At 35.8% G+C, this 22,909-nt stretch overlaps 1 protein-coding gene across 1 annotated transcript in view; it reads right to left on the reverse strand.

Moving 5' to 3' along the window:
- Positions 1-22,538, reverse strand: part of LOC140148431 (calcium-dependent secretion activator 1-like) — a 107,265-nt gene extending 84,727 nt beyond the window's left edge. The window contains 1 exon segment of the mRNA XM_072170368.1: positions 21,556-22,538. Within this exon segment, the coding sequence (XP_072026469.1) occupies positions 21,556-22,389 (834 nt within the window). The 5' untranslated portion in view covers positions 22,390-22,538.
- Between the last annotated feature and the right edge of the window lie 371 nt (positions 22,539-22,909).

Below are 22,909 nucleotides of genomic sequence, written 5' to 3' on the forward strand. Positions count from 1 at the left end.
TTTACGTCATCAAACATTCGTTATAACTTAAACATTACTGGAAATAGAATGGGAATAGATTAAATAACATAGAAATGTTACATCGAATATTCTATATCAAATAAAAAGTCTGTATAGGACCTTATTTGAGAACATTGTGGTTGCCAAGTAACAACAAGTTCTATATGAGTACTAGTGTAATAATCATGGTACCCGAACATCTGCCCATTATCAAATCTGTCTTCTTGATTCAGTCTGTAGAGTCTCACAAATAACTGATTACAATCTTAATACTGAATGGAGTTTGTTATTTCCTTTTTGGTTATCTATTGCAATGGATTATACAGGGTGTCCCTGAAAGAACTGTATCACTGGAAATATAAATTTTATAGGCATTTTATTAATTGCCCAATCCAAACGATGTTGTTGAGATATATACTAGCTTATACACATTTTATTTATTTTGACAATTGACCGCTCCTTTCTTCAATTATAACAATTTGCAAATCACACCTCTTTTTAAATTTATTCCACGGAGTCATATTCCCCGTTTACACAGAGTCTGAAGTCGACTTTAGTTGACTTTGAACTCTACTTCATTTGTGTGTGAACAGGGTTGCCGCGTTTTAACTAGACTTCAGAAGTTAACTTCAAATGACGACCCAGAGCAACATTTGTCTAATTCAAAAGTTGACTTCAAAGTTGACTTTTGTAGTGTAAACGAACACATAACTAGACGTCGGCTTCATAATGGTTATTTGAAGCATGAGCAAGTGATGGCATAAAAGTCAAATTCACAATTGTTTTGAAGTCGACTCCCATGTAAACACCCCGTCAAGAAATAATTTATGCACATCCTTAGTCGCAATCTGAATTCAATGTCGTAATTGAAGTCGATTTCCATGGCTCGAAAAAGTGGGGATTTGGGAAGCTCATTTACAGGAAATGTTGGTGTTTGGAGGGAAATTCTGGTATTTGGATGGAAATTGTGTCTTTGTTGTAAATAAAAACATACTATAAATTTTGGGAAATTTAGCTTGCTTCCGGGGTCATACATTGAAAATCAAGACAATTTTTACTTGCTTCATGCAGTTCTTCGTACTAAGTTCAGGTACAGATCATTGACTGATATTTGAATCCATGGAACAGGTTGAAAATGAAGTCCTAATTATTACACTTGTGGTTTGCAAGATATTTTTTATGTGCTGGTGAAAACCAAATACAAACAAAATTGATTTCTTCTTTGACCATCTGCTCACTTCATTCATCTGGCACAGAGACTCACTCCAGATAAATTCATAATGATATAATAAATACATACATGTAGAACAACTATTGACCAAACATCCTATAATCAGGGACAAGCGATTTGCGCGGAACTTTTTTTCCACGCAATTGGCTTTTTTTTTCCCTATGGGCAGGGATACATGATTTGCACTGAAAAAAAGTTCCACGCAATCTCCGCGCAATTTGCTTTTTTTTTTCGCGCAAATCGCCTGTCGCTGCCTATAATACACCCACATCCCTACACATGTGACTTATACTCATACTTTTTTTCAAATCAATATTTTATGTCATTTTGGTTCACTTCTTTGGACAGCCATCAAGGTTTTACAAAATAAATTTATTAAGTGCAGAATAAGCACCGGAGGAAAATGTGATCTCTGCATTCATGGCCGCTGTTGCTTTTTTGGGTGCAATTGCATTTTTTTAAATAGCAGTATTTCTCTGGTTCCAACCTTGAATAACAAGTAATTTATGGTCTATAACTTTAAAAAAAAATTTAATTTAAATTTTTTTAAAATTTTTTTTGGCGTTTTTTGGGAAACCGTGGTGCGTTTTTTGGCTTCCCAAATCGCATTTTTCTCTGGGGCTTACTACAGAACAACATAATCAAGTACAAATATATATGAATATTTAGCTTTATTCCATAATCCATAATAATGTGTAGAAATTTGCATAAATTCTAATCTCTCTTACACTAATCTTAGTGGAAATGTTAAAAAAAGATAGTACACTACTTAGGCCAAAAAAAAAATTGTTTGTTTGTCCACGTCCGACCGACCGTGTACCCTGGTCCCGACCGTGCTTCTTTTTTCTTTTTTAATTTGCGTTGAATGTGCTAGTAAAACAGTGGTTAGTATAAATTTAAAGAAAGGAAATGTAAAGAAAATGAACATGTAGTATAACATGCAGAACCATCTCAAGAGTTAAACCAGTAAAGTGCTGTGTGTTTCACTTATTTACCAGTCTTCAAATTGTCAGTTTCAAGTGCAATATCTGTGAAAAAAAAAATCCGATCTACCGACCCAACTGTTTCATGAGCCTCTATGGACAAACAAACCTTTTCTTTTTTTTGGCCTTAATTAGATGTCCCTACATGAAGGTATCCATCATGATACAAACACCCCACACCACCCACAAATACATGTGATGTATGCACCATTTTTCAAATGAAGTATGTTTTAAATAAGAAAAGTAATATGTAGTGCATTCAAATAAACAAATATTCATAAAAAAGGCAAAAAGGCTTTTCTATAATCAGCGACCATACTGATGTCTGTGCCTATGAGCTCAATGATCAATAGCAGTGAATTGATTACCTATACTAGGTACACGTTAGGAAACTAATATTACAAGAAGTAATATCTGACGACTAGTAAAAGCAGTCTACATGCAGTAACGCAAGCAGCTGCATTAAAGCCATGTGTGTTTTATGCCACCATGTCCAAAAATAACAATAAAAATATAATAGGTGCGCTGTGACAGTATTGCCGCAATTATGGATACTGTCAGTGTTCTGTATGGATTAAAATCATTTGTAAATTAATTTTGAAATGTTGCAATCGTAATTAGATCTACTATGTGATGTATTAATGATGTAGACAACGTGTCATTTATGGCGGATTATCTGAACTGTTTGATATTGAATGAACACACTACCTGTCTTATCTAGTGAGAGTTTGTGCAGCATACCGTATTTCCTTGAATAGTCATCCCCAGGGGTGTTGCATTTTTCAAAGAGGAGGCGTTTACTATGAGGGTAATTTTTAGAACAATATTTCCAATTAAAATCATTAGGTAAGCTTAAAACTCACCCTGAAATGACGAACTATGAACTTAGGAGCACTGACTTCCAGGTTCACTTCCAGGTTTCCGACCAGATTTTCGCGAATTATTATCGACGCTATTATCGACCATGTGTGCAACTTGGTAAGCTTACAACACAAGATAGCATATTGGCATTTTAGAAACACCATGGTTGAAAAAATTGGTGGGGACGTTTATTTGAAGGGGGGCGACTATTCAAGAAAATACGGTACTCATCATCATCATCATAATTTTCAATTTCATTACAATCTTCATCATCATCATCATCATCGTGACATCATCATCAATTGTCTTTATAATTACCATCGCAATCATCACCATCTTCATCACAAGGCCTACCATTATCATCACCATCATTTTCATCATCATTGTCTTCATCATTATTATCATCTTCTTCCACATTATCATCACCCACATTTGCTCTTCTCAATGCCACCATCATATGTTTACCAACACCATAATTACCACCATTAAGATCAGAGTCATCCGTCATTATCATCCCTATTATTGTAACCTTTATCCCTGCCTTTATCATCCTCACCATGAACTTCATCACCACCATCATCATCATCATCATCCTCACAGTGAACATTACAAAATTCCTACCCACAATCTCTATTTTTTCTTTGTATAGAGCCTTGTCCATATACATCCGACCTGTTATTTTTCAAATATCATATGACATGCATAATCACATCTCTTATATGTGCCAATTGGGACATCACCACAGCATAAAAGTTATCTTGATCTTACCATCAACCCTCTCAATAGTTCTGTGCGGAATTTATAGAGTTAACTTTATCATACTGGCTACTTGATGCTCCACATCTAAAGTGTATGAAATAAATCTCTGCAGAGAAAAATACAAGAATATGCTGATGAATTTTATTGATATTTCAGCTAAAAAAATATATCCAGCTTATATGCCTTGGACTTAAAAAAAAAAGTTTTGTTTCCCGTAGCTAGCCACATGCATTACATTTCTGTTTGAGCAATTATACCACATTTATTTGAAAATTAATTTTGTTATTTTTATGCAACAACAAAAAAGAAAACCATTTTTTAACTAGAATTACGCGGTTCGTAATTAAGGTGGCCCCCACAAAACTATACACCACATGAGGTCCATATACTATCACCGTACCAAGTTTGATATAAAATTGGACGGATTGAGTGTGATACCTGAATTTATCGAATTGAGTTAGAGTTTTCAAATATCATGCTAAACGAAGTCGAGCGTGATATTTGAAAACTCTAGCGAGACAGATAATTCAGGTATCATGCGAAATTATCCGTCCAATTTTATCATTATTATGTCTTCAGAATCTTTTTTGGTCAAAAACATGATTTTTGGTCAAAAATGCGACTCTTGGTCAAAAATGATTTTTGACATGATTTTTGGTCAAAAATATATTTTTTGGTCAAAAATGTGATTTTTGGTCAAAAATGTGATTTTTGGTCAAAATGTGATTTTGATCAAAATATGATTTTTGGTCAAAATGTGATTTTGGACAAAATGTGATTTTTGGTCAAAAAAGTGATTTTGGTCAAAAAGTGATTTTGGTCAAAAAAGTGATTTTTGGTCAAAATTTATTTTTGGTCAAAATGTGATTTTGGTCAAAATGTGATTTTGGTCAAAAATGTATTTTTGGTCAAAATGTGATTTTTGGTCAAAATGTGATTTTTGGTCAAAATGTGATTTTTGGTCAAAAATGTGATTTTTTTGGTCAAAAATGTGATTTTTGGTAAAAAAAGTGATTTTTGGTCAAAAATGTGTTTTTCTGGTCAAAAATGTGATTTTTGGTCATGGCTTGTCACATTAACAACAAAAAAATCACACCAACAGAGACTTTTACACATAAAGTATATGAACTATGCACTCTATGAAGAGGCTACAGATATGAAAAAACCCTGTAGCTCCAGGTGACCGATACACAAATTTATCAGACAGCCAGGTTATGTACAAAGGTATAGGAGGCAAGATTCTGAAGACATAATAATGAAGTTGATCGGTGATAGCGTTTAAGCTGGAGAGTGGATTAATGAATTTGCTTCCGCCCGGACAAACAAACAAAGAAAACAAACAAACAAAGAAACAAACAAGGGAACAAACAACCATCTGGATGATAACATAAGCCCCACATATATGTGGGGGCCAAAAAATTATAAAAATATGCAAAATCAAAATCAACCCTCAGTGATGCATAAAGCTATACTTAACCATCAATATGATATGTGCAATTTGAGGAATACCATAATTACTCATCAGTTGCCCCCACCTAATAAACGCCCTCACCATTTTTTTAACCAAGCTGAAACTTCCATGCTATCTTGTGTAAGTAAGCTTACCACAATCCTCACACGATTGCTAATTGATGGAAATGACATCGTAAATCCAGAAGTGAAGCGGATGAAGTCATTGATCCCAAGTTTATAGTTCATCATTTTGGTGCGATTTTTAAGCTTGCCTAACTATTCAATTTTTTGGGAATTATAGTTGTAAAAAAAACCTCAAATAAATGCCCTCTTTCAAAAATTTCATGCCCCAGGGGCGTTTAATAGAGTAAAGAAGATATTTTAGGATAAATCCTGACATAAAAACCTCAATAATTTGATAAATACAAAAAAATGTTGGTCTTCCACCAACAGGAAACAAATTTAATTTAGTTTTAGGCTTACCCTAGATTTTCCATACTATCACAAAATATATAGTGAATGTGTATGTTTTGCAAACAGTGCTGAAAGTACCTGAAGAAATGTGTTTTCTTTACGTCTTGTCTGCCAATTTCACCTGTAGTAATTCAACTGTACAATGTATCATCATGATCAATCAATGCCAGGTATGGTGTATCTCACTGAATAGTATTTATATTTCTTTTGTAATTGAATTCAGAAACAATGAAAAGATCATGAACGGTATATAAATTCCTTTTAAAAGGGCACAGGCTCATCACTTACTCCAATAAGTAGATTTTTGGACTACAAAATGTTTGTAAGCCTAACCTTTCTTTCAGATTCAGTTGCGTCACAAAGAGATTGTCCATTTGTATTTTCTGTCTGTCGACTAGGGCTCTCAACTAATGGGTAATTATGTACTCGGGTACCCGATTGAATTTTCGGGCGGGAATCCGGGTACCCAAAAATACGAAGAAAAAAAATTAAAAAAAACAATTATTAAAAAAAAAAATTTCAAAGTTTTCGGCGACTTTGGAGAACCACTGGACCTACCCGGGTCCGAATTCACGGGTCAAAGTACCCGAAAAAGTTACGATCACTTACAGGTAATTTTTTATTACAAAAAAATTACAGTTTGTTAACCATGCTATGTAAACCACAAACTACCTCTTCATCTATCACATAAACCAATGCATTTATAATATGTGATAGATGAAGAGGTAAACATTAGTTTGTGGTTTACATATTAAGAATAACAAACTGTAATTTGTTCGTAATTTTTTTCAATTTTTTTTTCTCCAAGAACGGGCGGGAACTCGGTTACCCGGGAATTGGTGAGAGTCTTACTGTCGACACACAGAAATTACGACACACTGGCCTATGCATCATAACAATGCAATCGTATGCAACTTACAAATCCAATGGCCGCATCAACTGAAATTGTGGAAATAGGCTTTTTTTCATCTATTGACCCATAGCATAAAACAAGGATGCTAGAACCTTGAAATGTCCGTTAAAGGGCTTCCCAAATCAATTGCAGTCATGGTGTGATTGGCAGAGTAATTGTCCAAATAAATCGCTGACGTATGAACTGATCTATAGGATACCTATTAACACAATTTTAACAGTTTTTTAATTAAAACAAAAGACTTGCAAATGTTCTGGTTTCAACAATCAGGCCTTTTGACTTGATGAGAGCTAGAGCTGTCACTAGGCCACATCTCACATGATTTTGATTTGATTTGATTTGTTCGGGTTTTGACAACCCTGGATAACCCAAGAAAGCCTCTATTGAAGCTTATTTCCATTGGGGTTCTATTTGAAAACCGGGACGGGTTGGGAACAGTCAGTGGTTAACACCCTACTCTTTTCGAAACTGGCTGCGGAGGGGGTATCCAAAAGTTTTTGACATCAACCAGAAGTGAAAGAGCTATACCGATGAAATTTTGTCAGTGTAATCACTGGTCCTTATGTACATTATGGTCCAAAAATGGTCTCATAAATATGTTTACTTTCTTCACAGGTGGCGCTAGATGGGAAGTAGGCGCATAACCTTTTCATGATAAGATCCTCCACTTTCTTGAGTTCTTTCACTGTGACCGCATCATCCGTAAGTGATGGACGTCCACTTCTTGGCTCATCTGTGAGGGACATGTGGCCAGTTTGGAAATTCCTTTTTCAAAAAGCAATAGTGCCATATAATGGGCAATCATCACCATAGATTGCTTTCATTTCATCATAGATTTTCTGAGCATTGTAGGCCTAACCCTTCAAATGCAGGAACTTAATCATGCTGCGTGCCTCAATTTTCACCATCTTGCAGGTTATGCGCCTACTGCCCATCTAGCGCCACCTGTAAAAAAAGTAAACATACTTATGAGACTATTTTTGGACCATAATGTACATAAGGACCAGTGATTACACTGACAAAATTTCATCAGTATAGCTCTTTCACTTCTGGGTGATGTCAAAAACTTTTGGATACCCCCTCGTACATGTACAGGTATGGCTCTCTGCACACGGGACCGACAGCTTAACGTCCCCTCCGAAGGGCGGAGTACTTTCATGATTCATTTACCCAATTCTAAATGAACCATGGGAGAGCGGAAGTCTGAATTTAATCTACAGAAGTTGCCAATTAATTTCAGACTTTTTTTTTCTTTTTCAATATCCCAGCAAATTGCCACCGCCGGGAATGAACCCGGGACCTCATGCACTAAAGGCAAGTACCCTAACCATTGCGCCACGCTCTCCATGATGTGAGCTACAAATCATTCTTCTTAATCAGGGGAGCTGGTTTTTTTTACTTCACCTAATAGTTCCCAGAAGTTTATTTGCAAATTGTGCCTAAATAACATGCAAGGGGAGCTGTTGACAGCTCCAATGGAAAAATCTAAGACACAAGACCTGAACAATATATGTATTTATTTGTTTGATTGTTTTGTTTGGATTTTTATTCATCCTATTAGGAGACAGTAACATACCGTATTTCGTCACAAAAAAACCGGGGGCGTTACATTTTCCCAAGGGGGGGCATTTATTCAAGGTCAATTTTAGAACAACAATTCCCGTTAAAATCATTAGGTAAACTTAAAACTCACGCTAAAATGATGAACTATGAACTAGAAACACTGACTTCTGGTTCACTTCCGGGTTTCCATTCCAGATTTTCGCCAAAAAGTGACGCTATTATCGACCATGTGGGCAACTTGGTAAGCTTACTACAAGTGACAAGATAGCATGGAAATATCAGCACTTTTGAAACATCTTGGTTGAAAAAAGTGGTGGGGGGCATTTATTTGAGGGGGGCGCGACTATTTGACGAAATACGGTAGAGATTGTACAATTTGTACAAAAGACATGTAGTCTACAAATGTATGTGCATTCAGCGGACATACTATCTGTGTGATATGAGCAGCAGAACTGGTGTGGGTATATATATACAGTTTCTATTACAACATGTTCTAATTACTCCTAGATGCAACGGCATTACATATGGCAATAACGGAACAATGTTAAATATAACGCTACAATTTCAATTATAATTTGCAATTGGATTTAGAATAACTTTTCTAACAAACTATGCAGCTTGACTTCATAATCTACCATTTCCTAACAAAATATGTGCAAAATTTGGAAGAATAAGAACACAAAGTTCATTACAGTATAAAAGGTAAAGCACACATACATGTATTAAATATTTGACACCTCATATCACGCTTGATATCATTTAGAAAAAAATCATAATTTCATGATCCTGGCCCATGTGGAAGTATTGGAAATATGTCAATATTGCTACAATGTATGATGCGATCCACTTCTATGACCACACCATCAATTAAGTTGATTGCGCTGGCTCAAACACAGTACAAAGAACCTTTTCACTGGCACACATCCACCCTGTACAAACATGCAAGCAAGAAAGCAAACATTTTAACATGATCACTTGATGGCCAGTGTAAGATTGTTGAGAACCTGTGAATACTTGTGATCACATCAGCACTGAAATGGCTTGATTTTCAGATCCTTACCAGCAAACATTTTATGGGTAAATTTATATCATTTTCATCATAGCATGGGAATTTTCTAATATCTTCATTAGATAGCATTGTCTGATTGTGGAATTACTACTACAACCATGATTGCATTTGCATTTACTGTCATTATATTTAGATAATGCATTTAGTATTGTTATCTTCATTAGACAGCAGTTGAAGTTACTACTTTGTCATGATATTGCATTTACTGCTATCTTCATAGATTATGCATAAATTTGTTACTGCTATCTTCAGTAGATAGCATGTATAATTACTACTACGGTCATGATAATTATAGTATTTGTATTGAGTACTAATATCTTCATTAGATAGCATGTAGAATTACTACTTCGTCATGATATAGCATTTGTATTTAGTACTAATATCTTCATTAGATACATTTTTGTAGCATGTATAATTACTACTATGGTCATGATATATCATTTGTAAAATAGTACTAATATCTTCATTAGATAGCATGTAGAGTTACTACTTCGTCATGATATAGCATTTGCTTTTCCTGCAATCTTCATTAGATCAATGCATTTATTACTGCTATCTTCATTAGATAGCATATGGTGAGTGAAATTACATTTACTGCTTTCTTCATCAGATAATGTAATGTATCTTCAGTAGATAGCATGTTGAATTACTACTGCATGTGATTTATTATTACACTGCAGTGCAATAAATATACAGGCAAATATGGGTTTGTCTACCGTCTCCTTTGTACATGTACTCTCACACCAAAACAATGTCTACAAATCAAAATGGCAACTTTTTAACTCATCAAGCATATCTGATGAGTAGAATCATGTCTACAAGTATGATTGATGGCATAGTATTTACTTGCTGTCCAGGAGTTAGTCAAACCTGAAACTGATAGTTTTACCAGTATTAAATCTGTATCTGTAAGTAAGAAGTTAAAAATCAGTAGTCACAACAAGATTTTTATAAAGATAGGACGGGATCACTTGCAAATTGACAGCTGGGACCTTTACTTAGAGAGTCAAATGACATGCAAAACCATCTGTGGTTTGACGATGTTCAAATTCAACATAATTTATTAACAATCATACTGTAAAGACCAATTTTAATGTTAAATTTTACTACTTTTTTTCAAATAATATTTATCAATCTGTAATGGCTCACATGTCCAAAAATGGACCAAATAGTAAAATTTGACTTTCATAGCCAGTAGAACTAAATAAAGCTGACTTAGCTTTGTTGCATTTGGCAAAACAAGATAATATTTTTTTAATTCCAAAAAATTAGTGCTGTATTTTACTGGAATAGGGAGTAGTGGAGAAAACAACTGCATCATCATAATGCAATTATTGCTATCTTCATGTGTAATTATTGCTACCCTCCTTAGATAGCATCTTATTTATCTATTTAGTTATATCCTTATTTATTACATTTGATTAGCATTGTCTTATAGAATCAATGCAATTGCTGCTATATTTATCAGATAGTGGGTGGAATGATGGCTGTCTTCATCTTCATTAGATAGCATGTGTAATTATTACCTTCAAATTAGATAGCATTAGCATATAAGCACACTTATTGCAACCTTCATAAGACAATATGTGCAGTTGCTATCTTCACTAGATAGCATGTGTTATTATGGCTATCTTTAGTAGATAGCATTAGTACAACTACAAGTAGTAATTGTTCACACAAATGCAATACATTGGAATCTTCATAGAAAGTGTGTGGAATTACTAGATAGCATGTGCAATTAATGCATGTGTGATGTCAAATTTCTGGGAATTACACTTGATGACAACCTAACTTAGAGGTCACAACAACATTTGTAAGACTTGTTCTAGGAATATTGGTGTCCAAAATAAACTAAATCTATTTTTACCTAAAACAAGCCTGTATCAGTTGCATTGTACACTAATCTTACCATAATTACTTATGGTATAGTGTATAGTATTACGGGGTTCTGCTAATAACTATAATTTTTAAAAATAGAATTGTGAAGCTCCAAAAAAGAGCAGTTAGAATTATCACAAATAGTTCGTATTTGCCACACCAAACCACTGCTCGAAAAGTACAGTTTACTTAATATATGTAAATTATTTAATAAAGAACTGGGTATATTTATGTACAAATATCATATGAGTTTATTACCAAGATCGTTTGACAACTTGATCATAAACATGAAATCTATTCAAAATTATGATACCAGAAAGAAAGAGAATTATCGTACTGATATCCATAAAATCACTAATGTTCTAACACTTGGTCTTAAGCTATGGAATAGTTTGTCAAGTGAAATTAAAGAAGCTAAACAGGTAACCGAATTGAAAAATAGTATGATAAGGTATTTAAAATGTAATTACTGCCTCTCATAATCTCAAACTTATTTTTGCCGACTCTCTATACTATTCACCATACTGTAATCATGGTAATATCAAACAAACACTGCTTAATTATTTGTTTGCTTTAATTTGCATAAATTATAACTTAAGATGGGTTCTTTGTAAAAAAATGTTTTGGTGTATATTTGTTATAAGGTGGTACATCGTTTTCAGGCCTCTTGATCTTGTGATGTACCTACCATCATCAATACTTGTTAATGTGCAATAATTTGATTTACTGAACTGCTGTTACATACATTGTATGCTTATGCTTAATGAGATTGATGAAAAATAAAAGATTGATTGATTGACACCATTTTCATAGATAGCATACATGCCACCGCTACTGTCGTCACCAGATAGCATGTGGGTTATTGCTACATAGTACCTTCATTGGATAGCATTAGCAAAAAATGCAATTATCACTATCTACATTAGATAGCATGTGCACTGCTATCTTCACTAGATAGCATGTGTACTGCTATCTTCATTAGATAGCATGTGCACTGCTATATTCATTAGATAGCATGTGCACTGCTATATTCATTAGATAGCATGTGCACTGCTATCTTCATTAGATAGCATGTGCACTGCTATCTTCATTAGATAGCATGTGCACTGCTATCTTCATTAGATAGCATGTGCACTATTATATTCCAGGGGTGTGATTGGTGCTTTTTGAAAAAAACCCCAAGGCAATGAAATTGCGAAGCGGAGCGAGCGGAGCGCGCGGAGCTCTCGCCTGTTGCGGCCGGGGGTCCAGGGGCCCGCTTAAGGGCCCCTTGTGGGGTCCAGGGGCAACGCCCGGTGGGGGTCGAGGGGGCGAAGCCCCCTGAAGCCAGAGGGGTTTTACACACTTGAGCACCACTGGAGATGCAATTTCATGGGGTAAAATGCAAAAATGAGAAACTGTTAAAATACTTCACTTTAGTATAAAAACATTTATTATCTGTGAATACATACTTCCAGTATCATATCATTCACATACACATGAGAAGTTGCATCACCATTTTTGCACAGTACAGTGTGTCTATAAATCATCCAGTCAGGGTTCTAAAGAATTTTCATTTTAAAATTGGAGATTTTCTCATATCTGGAAACTGAAAATTCGGAAATGTGACATCTCTGTTAAGTATTTAGCTCTTAGTCCAAAGCCACTCCAAAAGCGAAAAAAAAAAAAAAAAATTTTTTTTTTGAAAATCGGAATTTGTTTTTAATCCCAAAATCCGAAATCCGGAAAATCCGGAGAAATCACACCCCTGATATTCATTAGATAGCATGTGCACTGCTATCTTCATTAGATAGCATGTGCACTGTTATCTTCATTAGATAGCATGTGCACTATTATATTCATTAGATAGCATGTGCACTGCTATCTTCATTAGATAGCATGTGCACTATTATATTCATTAGATAGCATGTGCACTGCTATCTTCATTAGATAGCATGTGCACTATTATATTCATTAGATAGCATGTGCACTGCTATCTTCATTAGATAGCATGTGCACTGCTATATTCATTAGATAGCATGTGCACTGCTATCTTCATTAGATAGCATGTGCACTGCTATCTTCATTAGATAGCATGTGCACTGCTATCTTCATTAGATAGCATGTGCACTGTTATCTTCATTAGATAGCATGTGCACTATTATATTCATTAGATAGCATGTGCACTGCCATCTTCATTAGATAGCATGTGCACTGTTATCTTCATTAGATAGCATGTGCAGTTGCAGCCATGTGTAATATATTGCTATCTTCATTAGATAGCATTAGAACAAATGCAATTATTGTTATTTTTATTAGGCAATTAACCACCCTGTTAGCATCCTGACCATGCCCCTAACGACCTCTTCTTCACAACCGTCTCAGCTAGACATTATAGTGTAGTTCTATCATACATGTATCATGGTGGTGATAGAAAAGTTAACCATGCAAGCAGAGCAATACCAACACATTCCTTTACCACCACAGCCAATAACTGCAACATTCGCAATATGTTATATAACGACAGAGTCGATGACCTTATACTTGGTAGTGTTCACAAAAATGCAACATTACCAATTGATACTAACACCAATGATACTGTCAAAATTTTCACATTTCTAATCTGGGTCTAATTGCTTCTATTATTGATGGGAGGGGTTGAAAACAATTCAATTTCTTTACAACAGCAGGCATCGTATTAAACCTATTACAAAACGGTGTCTTGCATTTTCTTGATTATAATTAAGGATTTGCTTTGGCGAATTCATTTGCATGAGCTTTAGGGAAAGGTTAAGAACACAGCAGTGGAGTAAAATCTGAGGCCAGGACACGGTTCAATAAGACTTGAAATGATAAACCACACGCTCCGCAATGACGACAACTAAGCGCTAGCTGTGTGCCAGGCCTCCAGGCTGTAGCGCATACATACAACATGCATTCTGCAGCCATGTGTAGTGCACTCCACGCCGTCAAGGATTTAACCACTTTATCCAAGTCACATGGGGAGTTAGTAATGAGGGGAGAGTCAACAAGGAAAACTATCCGCTTTTTGCTTAAGAGTCATTATACTTGACGAGACTCGTTTGTGTATGGGAGACATGTTTTCTTTATTGCAACAAACGGGGACCAACCAGACGCAAAAGATTTATGAAATCCTATGCACAAAAATAGATTGGTACAGGAAGTGGTTGAAAGTCTGATTACATTTACAAATGGGCTTACTCATAAGTCAGTGGTAACATGCTTGAATAGAAAAACTTACAATATAAAAAGAGGTCATTTATCTCCTAAAAAAGCAAAATTGATATGAAAGCCCCATACCCTTCCTGAGTGAGGTATTCATACATGTAAGGCAAAACAATGCCGCTGACAAGGGGGATTAAGGATATGCGTAACTCCTGGGCCCGGGGTCCTAGGGGGACCTATAAAAATAAAGAAACCATACATTAATGGGCCCATATTAAAAGCAAAGAAAAGACACTTCAGGGGCCCATGCATGCATTTTACCCTAGGGCCCGTAATGGCTCTCGGCGGCACCAGCCCTCGAATTATGGATCTGAAGGGGCACGGCAACTTTTTTAGGGCAAGTTGAGAATTGCCTTGGATTTTCACTGAAAAGGCAAGGCAGCATGGCAGTTTGTAATATTTCAAGAGGGCATCATGGCAACTGTTGAAAATTTGAGAAGGGCACCAAGGCAATTTCTCAAAAGTGAAGAAAACACACACAGACATAGATAGATGATTTTATAATGAAGGGGCAGGGCTGGGGCACCGATGGCAAATTCATTAGAGGGCACGGCAAGTGACTGCCATCGGTAAAGGACATATTTTGAGGGCATTACAGCAGTGGTGGTGGGCACCCACGGCAAAATGCCAAGGGTGCCACGGGTTAGTTCGAGGGCTGGGCGGCACTGAGGTAAAACAAGTTATCCTACATTCTGTTTTGAGGTCACGTGTAGGACTGTAGGTGGAAGAATTCAATTCTTTGATTCTCTTCATTAAAATGCACTGTTGTACAGTCATATGGATTCACAAAGTCCAGGTATTCAGAATGCACAAAGACATATTTGACATGTAGATCAATTTACCATTCATAAGTAGTACGTACTACTGAGCAAATATCTTCTGGTACAAGAAAACATAACTGTTTTATTAATTGTAAGTAATATGACTAATGTATCTAGAATATGGCAGCCATATAAGCAGATGCTTGAGTGTTCAGTGATGGTTCATTTACCTGCACATTACTTATTCCTGGTAAGAAAAGGGTCACAAAGAAGTGTGTGATGTTATGTATTATAATGTCTCTATTTATTTACAAAGAGAACAAAACATCTAATGAACTGGTTTTAGATGAGGCAGCCATTTTCTAATGCAGATGTATGTGTCTTCCGTGATGGATCGTTCAGTTACCAATGCACATTACTTATTCCTGGCAACACACAGGTCACAGTGAAGTGTGTCAAGTATAACAATGTCTCTATCAAGAAGCTTCTAGATATATCCAAACAAATTAACCAAAAATGTATTGAAAACTGTTCTGTCATTTATTTTTTACATATCAGAATGAAATTTGTAATTCATCTGGGCTTAGGAAGATTGTACCAACACCAGCACTTGTGTTATATGTACTCTCTCAAGGTATTCCTTCATAAATCTGGCCCATGTATATAAAATCCAACCACCAGTCAGCAAGAGGGTCTTATACTAGCTATGATATAGATTTAAATTTGGTTTTTTAATCCAAACAAATGAACCACAAATGTATTGAAAACTGTTCTGTGATTTATATTTTCACATATCAGAATGAAAATAGTAATATGGGCTAAGGAAGATTGTACCACTACCAGCACTTGTACTCTCTTGTGGCATTCCTTAATAAATCTGGCCCACGTTAAATATAGAAAATCTAACAACCAGTCAGCAAAAGGGTCTTATATTATAGCTATGATATAGATTTGAAAAAACTGGCTAATTACAAGATGAGGAAACATTGCCTGTTACATGTAGGTACTTACATGTATACCAGAACTGAAACTTGAGAAAAACATGATCATTTTTTTCTCCTGAACAAAATAGGCATCCAAGACCTGATTGAAAGTGACACTGCATGTATGTATAAAGATGTTCCGGGGTCAATGGTTATGAATGTATGATCAGACAATAACATTAAATTATGTGTATTAATACACATGTAACATGGCACCTGTTTTTTTTTTTCTTCAAATTGAGGTACATGTACGAAATTTGATTAAAAAACACATTATGTAAAAACACAAACTGTGAGATTCATGGCTTCACTGACTGACCCCTTCAAAGAGGTCACACATATAAAAAAATCATCCAGAGACTTAAACATGTACCACATCCCACCTGACCTGATAAAATACATTGCTAACATACGCCATACATAAGTGCCTGATGAGTTGGATCAATACATGGAAGGATCACAGGGTATATGATGCCGGTTGCATCGGCACTACCACCGATGATATTTACAGACATGAAAGCTCCCTGGGCTATATTATTGAACACACTGTGTGTTGGTTAATTAAAATCCATATACTTGCATGTACATGACTTCAAACATATTTAGGTAATGGCCCACCAAGTGGAAAATATAAACAATCAGTATGTTAAACCTTACAAAAGGTTTTTGACACCAAATTAATTACATGTATGGCGCATTTTGTATCAATCAAGGAATGTTTGTTTGTTTTTTGTTTGTTTGCTACTTTTCAGATGTGGCATTTAAACTTGATATTCTAAAATTGGCAATATTCAAGTTACTGCAGATATACACTTTATTTTTACACAAATGAACATATAGCCTAGCCATTTGGAGTGGGGTCAAAATTGTCTGTGAGAAAAAACCCCTTAATTTTGAGCATATTTGCACAGCTGAGTAAGTAACTTATGTGCATAATTTCTGACATTTAACATTTTAAGACTGATTTTTTTTAAATTGTGTCACATTGATTTAATACATTGCAAGTAGAATTTGCATGTACCGTAATTATTTGTTAATAAGCATATATGGGTCTATTTTAATGAGTTGCTCAAACAAGAACAAATTTTTAGGGTAGTTTGTTAAACTTTTTCATTTCTTAAAATTTACAAATATCTGCAACACATATATTTGTAAATTAAAAGAAAAACAATAAAAAAGTTTAACAAACTACCGTATAAATTGGTTCTTGTCCGAGCAACTCGTTAACAGGCACATATATATATGTATATATGCTTATTAACACATTTTTACAGTACGGGTATTATACAATGTACCTGATTTGGAATAACGAGATCCTCATCATAGAAACTTTTTGCACAAAAAAATATACACCCCAAATTCCAAGATTTTGAGATCCCCTCAAAAGAAAAAAACTAAGACGGTCTAGCTGGAACCTTTCTAAAAATTGGGTTATTTCAAGATGCTATTCCACAATGGAAAGATATCCACATGCTGGTAATTCTGAATAAAACAATGCGATTGATAGGATTTGTGCATCCAAGTAAACATAGTTTGAATGGAATACAAGCAGATAAATTTACCATATTATAACAAAAATAAAGCACTCTTTTTAAAACATATGAATATTGCCTGATGTGTTTGACATCTCTGTAGCAAACAATTTTCAAGCAGACAATATGTTATCAAAGAGTAAGTGGATAATAAAGTGTATTGCCAATTGAACTTGCTATCTTCAGTAGAAAGTAACCTTTAAAAGAAATGCTTTTATACATTGTATGCTATCCAGAAGCATAGAAAATGCTATCTTCAGTAGATAGTACGGTACTACATGTTAAGCACACACACATCTACATGTACGGTATGTACTCTCTTCAGCATGTTCAAAAGATGGACATTGAACAAATTTATTATTGAGCAGGCCAATGTGCTATGGTCTGGATAACACAGGATGATTGCTATCTTCAGTAGATAGTATCTTCAGTAGATACATGTACATTGTAGTATCATCATTCATCAGTAATGTATCTATAGTTTGTTTCTTCAAATTTCGTATGTATGATATTCAGTAGATAGTATAATAAATTGCACTAATCTGAATTCAAATTACCCAATGTTACCCTTTAATTTAAGGGCCCACTCAAAGATCCCAGCGAAATTGCACACAATTAAAACTGTGTATAAATTGCCAAAAAGTGAAGAATAAGTAAATATAATCTGACAGAATTAAAAACACTAGTTTGCATCACTGTCAATCAAACTCCCCATGATCTCTGATTGGTTAGTAGCGTGTAAAAGGAAGGTTGATTCATCTGGTGCTGATAAGCGAAATGGAATCACAGATAATGGCGAAAAATTACTTTTTTAGGCATTGTTGATATGGTGCCTTCAGAAAAGAAAGTTTCTTTACTAAGACCTAACTTTTGAGATGGTTTGTATAAATTTGCCGTGTGTAAAATTAACCATGAGGCACGCTATTTTTATACCACCGTGTTCATCACGACACTCGTAAATAAACCAGGTCCGAATTTGATTGACAGATACTAGCATCAGACACAAACTAGTCTGTTTAATTCTGTATTTGATTATAGGTATTTTTTAAATGAAAAATTTGGCAAAAACAGGAAAACAGCAATATTGACAATTGAAGCCAAATTCAAATACATGTAGCTAATTTCTCTACTTTAAAAGTAGAGAAATTTCAGATTCATGCCCGGGGGATTCATCTAAAAACGTCTTATTTTGTCTTTTCAAGTTTTCAATACACGGCTTTGGCTTTAAGCCACTAGCGGGCTATACGTTAGCATCTATAGACTATAACACTAAAAAAGCAAAAAGGTGCAAAAATCTGAATTTTGATGACTTTTACAATCCTCTAGATGAGCAAATCACATCACTGAATAGGTCTTTTTAGAGCCTCTATTATCTTTAGAGAGAGATACATCCCATACAGTTTCTCTTCATCAATGTTCATCAATTTGACTTTTTTTTGTGTGGAATGTTTTACCACAAACAATTTACTACAAACAATTTTACAGACATTTCCATACATGTATGCTATGTCCTAAATGAAGAAAAAATGGTACTATCTTCAGTAGATAGCATGTATCCATGTAATCATGGGCGATTACTGTGACCATCAAAATACGGACCTACATTCAATACCAAACTCAAGGTGAAATCTGTCAATCTCTATCCCAAAAAATGTTGACAGACTTGCAGTACTAGAAGGTGCATGCCACAAACTCACACTGAATTTCTTCCTTGGATTCAAAACAAAATATATTGAGGCAAGAGTTTGATTGTGATAGGAGCAAGGTGTTTTGAAAAATGGTCAACACCCATGTCTACTAATGTTTGATACCATGAGGTAAAGCCACGATTTCTCCGTGATACGGAAAAACTGAAAAATTCACAGAATTCGGGGTTTGCTCACGGAAATTTGAAAATGCCACAAAATAGTGAAAAACTGTGTAAAATGTTGAACTTTTGTGTTGATATTTGAAGAAAAAACAAAGAAAAATTATTATTTTAGCAGTAATCAACCATTCTAGCATTAATTCTAGGCCTACAATGGTGATGCTTGGGGAGGGGATACTACAGTAACACAAAATACCCTTTTCAAACATGTATGTTTTCACTTTTCAGTGTTTTTATTGGAAAACGGAAAATCGCAGAAAAAATCTAATTTGTAACACAGATTTTTAATTTTGTAACACAGAGAAATCGTGGCTTTACCATGAGGTGTTAGTACACCCATCGAATGTGTGTCATCGGCAGGGGGCGTCGCTAGAGGGGGATATGACACCCCTCAATGCAAAATGTTGTCGTCAAAACCATGTGATTGTCGGCAAATGTAGTGAAAGCTATGTGATTGTCAGCAAATTGCAATAGTCATATAAAAGATTATTGTGTTATGAAATTGTGCTGTTGTTACGTAATAGGCCTATTGTTAATGTTATATTATTATATACCGTATTTCGTCAAATAAACGCCCCCGGGGGCGTTACATTTTCCCAAGGGGGGAGGTTTATTAGAGGTCATTTTTAGCACGACAATTCCCGTTAAAATCATTAGGTAAGCTTAAAAGTCACGCTAAAATGACGAACTATGAACTTTTGACACTGACTTTTGGTTCACTTCCGGGTTGCCGATGTAGATTTTTGCCATTTATTGCTGCTATTATCAACCATGTGAGCAACTTGGTAAGCTTACTACACAAGATAGCATGGAAATATCGAATTTTGAAACATCTTGGTTGAAAAAAAGTGGTGGGGGGCGTTTAGGGGGGCGACTATTTGATGAAATACGGTACGGTAGTTACTAAATAGTAATTAAACAAATTTGTCGAAAAAAATAATTTGACTCCCTCCTACCCCCACTTTTTAGATTCTTGAGCGCCGTCCTGGCTAAAAAAATTTGGGTCTACAATTCACAAAATATTTCTGTCTGCAAAACATGCTGTACACCCCCCCCTCCCCCAAATCATATTGGTCTAGCGACGCCCCTGGTCATCGGCCCTCCTCTTTGACTGTAGGAAGTTACCCATGGATTTGATTCATATGTAAACAGGTAGATGATCACTGCTAGACTAGGGGTAGTGAACTTCTGAAAAAAAAACCAGTTTTGCCCACAATGTAGATCTACTGTGTCCATTTACTGAGATAGAGTGCAAATAAGGTCAAAGGCCATTAGCTGGCCACTGTTGATCTCCAACTTCCAATATACAACTTACAATTTAGAAGGTAAGTTCTATACCGTACATGATGTACTGCTAGGGGGTAAATCAGCAAGGCATTAGCCAGAGGGGTGTTCAGGTGTCATTTGGATGCCCTGTTTTCAATTTGGACACCCTAGAATTCTGATTTTTATAATGTAGTGAATAGGAAGTGGACACCCTGATTTTGTAGAATAAGGTATTTTGTACCATTTTGGACACCCTAAAGACCCTCTGGCTAATGCCTAGATCAGTGCAAAGGAGGTAGTGTGACTTCTTCTGAATAAGAATAGTTTTGTCTACATGTATATGTACGGTACTGTGTTCACATTTTGAGATAGAGTGCAAACAAGGTCAAAGGCTATTAGGTGGCCATTCCACTGTTGATCTCTCGACTTCCATTGTACATACGACTTACAAGTAAACAGTTTAGAAGGTAAGATCTCTGGTATAACGGTACTGTTTTATGGGATACGTCTCTTGACTCTTCATGCATCAAAATATATACATTGTTTCAATTTACTTGATGCAATATTTGCTTTTCACTTTACGGAGCGATTGCCGAATAGGGTGCAACTCTACTAGTCTTATCACCGTACAAGACTGCCCTACCCCAACCCTAATTAACTCCGTAAACGAGGACTGGACTTGAAGTCTAGCAAGTTGCACCCTATTCAGTAATTGTACCCACTTTCCTATATACCCACCTGGCAAGCATTATAGAGCAGTTGGTGTTCAAATTTCTTGATCCCCAGTATATTCTGAAACATCTCATACAATTGTTCCTTGCTGAGGATAAGCTCAGAGGCTGCTGCGGTGGACAACCTTTGAGGCTGTTTACGTGGGTCCTCTTCTCCTCTGTATATGGCATCAAACTTGGCCATCCATGAGGAGAGAACAGTTTCTTTACTGAGACCATCGATCTCTGGTAGACTGCGGACTCTTTTCTCTACATTGTTCTTAAAGACTTCACGGAAATCTTGCGAAGAACACCCACCACTGAGTACCATTTTCAATACTCTGTCGCTCTTTAAGAAAACTTCAAAATAGCTTTGGACTGCATTACAAAATGCCTCATCGGCAACTATTTGAGTTTCACCGTTTATAAAAGCTTGGAATCTGTCTTTTATGGTAGACAATTGCTGTTTGGTTACCTTCGTTTGACGTCTGGCCATATCTGTGGGTTGTTTGGCATTGAATGGATAAGCAATACATCTCATCACAAATACGTACAATTGTAGCCGTTTTTTATGCTCTTCTTCCTCGAGTTGCATACGTTCAGCCTCTTTCCTTTCATTTTCACTGACTGCTGACGGACTAGGACTGACTGGTCTCTGGCTAACAGACGGCCTTTTCTGATTCCCTGGACCACTGATCGGACCCACAACGCTTGACTGTTGTGATATGCTATCATTGCTAGATGCACTGGCTCGACCAGGAATACTGGGAATACCGGAGGGTGTGTGTATTGATGGTGTTCCGTCTGTCTCCGCATTTGAATCATAATCCGATTCTTCTTCACTTGACGATGGGTCGATCATTTTCCCCTCTTGTTGATGATAGTTATTTCCAACAAAAACATGGAATACGAACGCCAAGGGAGGCTAATTCTAGCAGGTAATCATCGTTCTACCGAGCATCTTCAATGGCCGTCATCTTGTGTAGAAAAATTATGACACTGTTTTCCTCCATGTGCGCACGCTCAGATCATTTATGGTTGCTAGAAATTGTTACCAACAATGCGCCCAAAGTGTTCACTAAAATGTACACACATGGACTGGATTTGTATTGTGTTTTTGAAAGCACATTTATTTTGTAATTATTGGTATTAATATAAGGGGACTGGCATCTTCTTCGGAAGGGGTTGGTCCCAAATATACTGGGGGTCATAATTTTTTGGAAAGAAAAATAGGGGGGTCATAAAATGTTGATGACCAAAATGTAGGGAGTCACCGGCGGGAGTCACAAGATGACCACTGTGTTTATTTCATTCAAAAAGACCGATTCCATGACATTTTAGCCTGTTTAGGGGTAAGGTGTATCGGGGGGGTCATAAAATTT

This window comes from Amphiura filiformis, chromosome 3 (assembly GCF_039555335.1).
Source record: "Amphiura filiformis chromosome 3, Afil_fr2py, whole genome shotgun sequence".
Taxonomy (NCBI): domain Eukaryota; kingdom Metazoa; phylum Echinodermata; class Ophiuroidea; order Amphilepidida; family Amphiuridae; genus Amphiura; species Amphiura filiformis.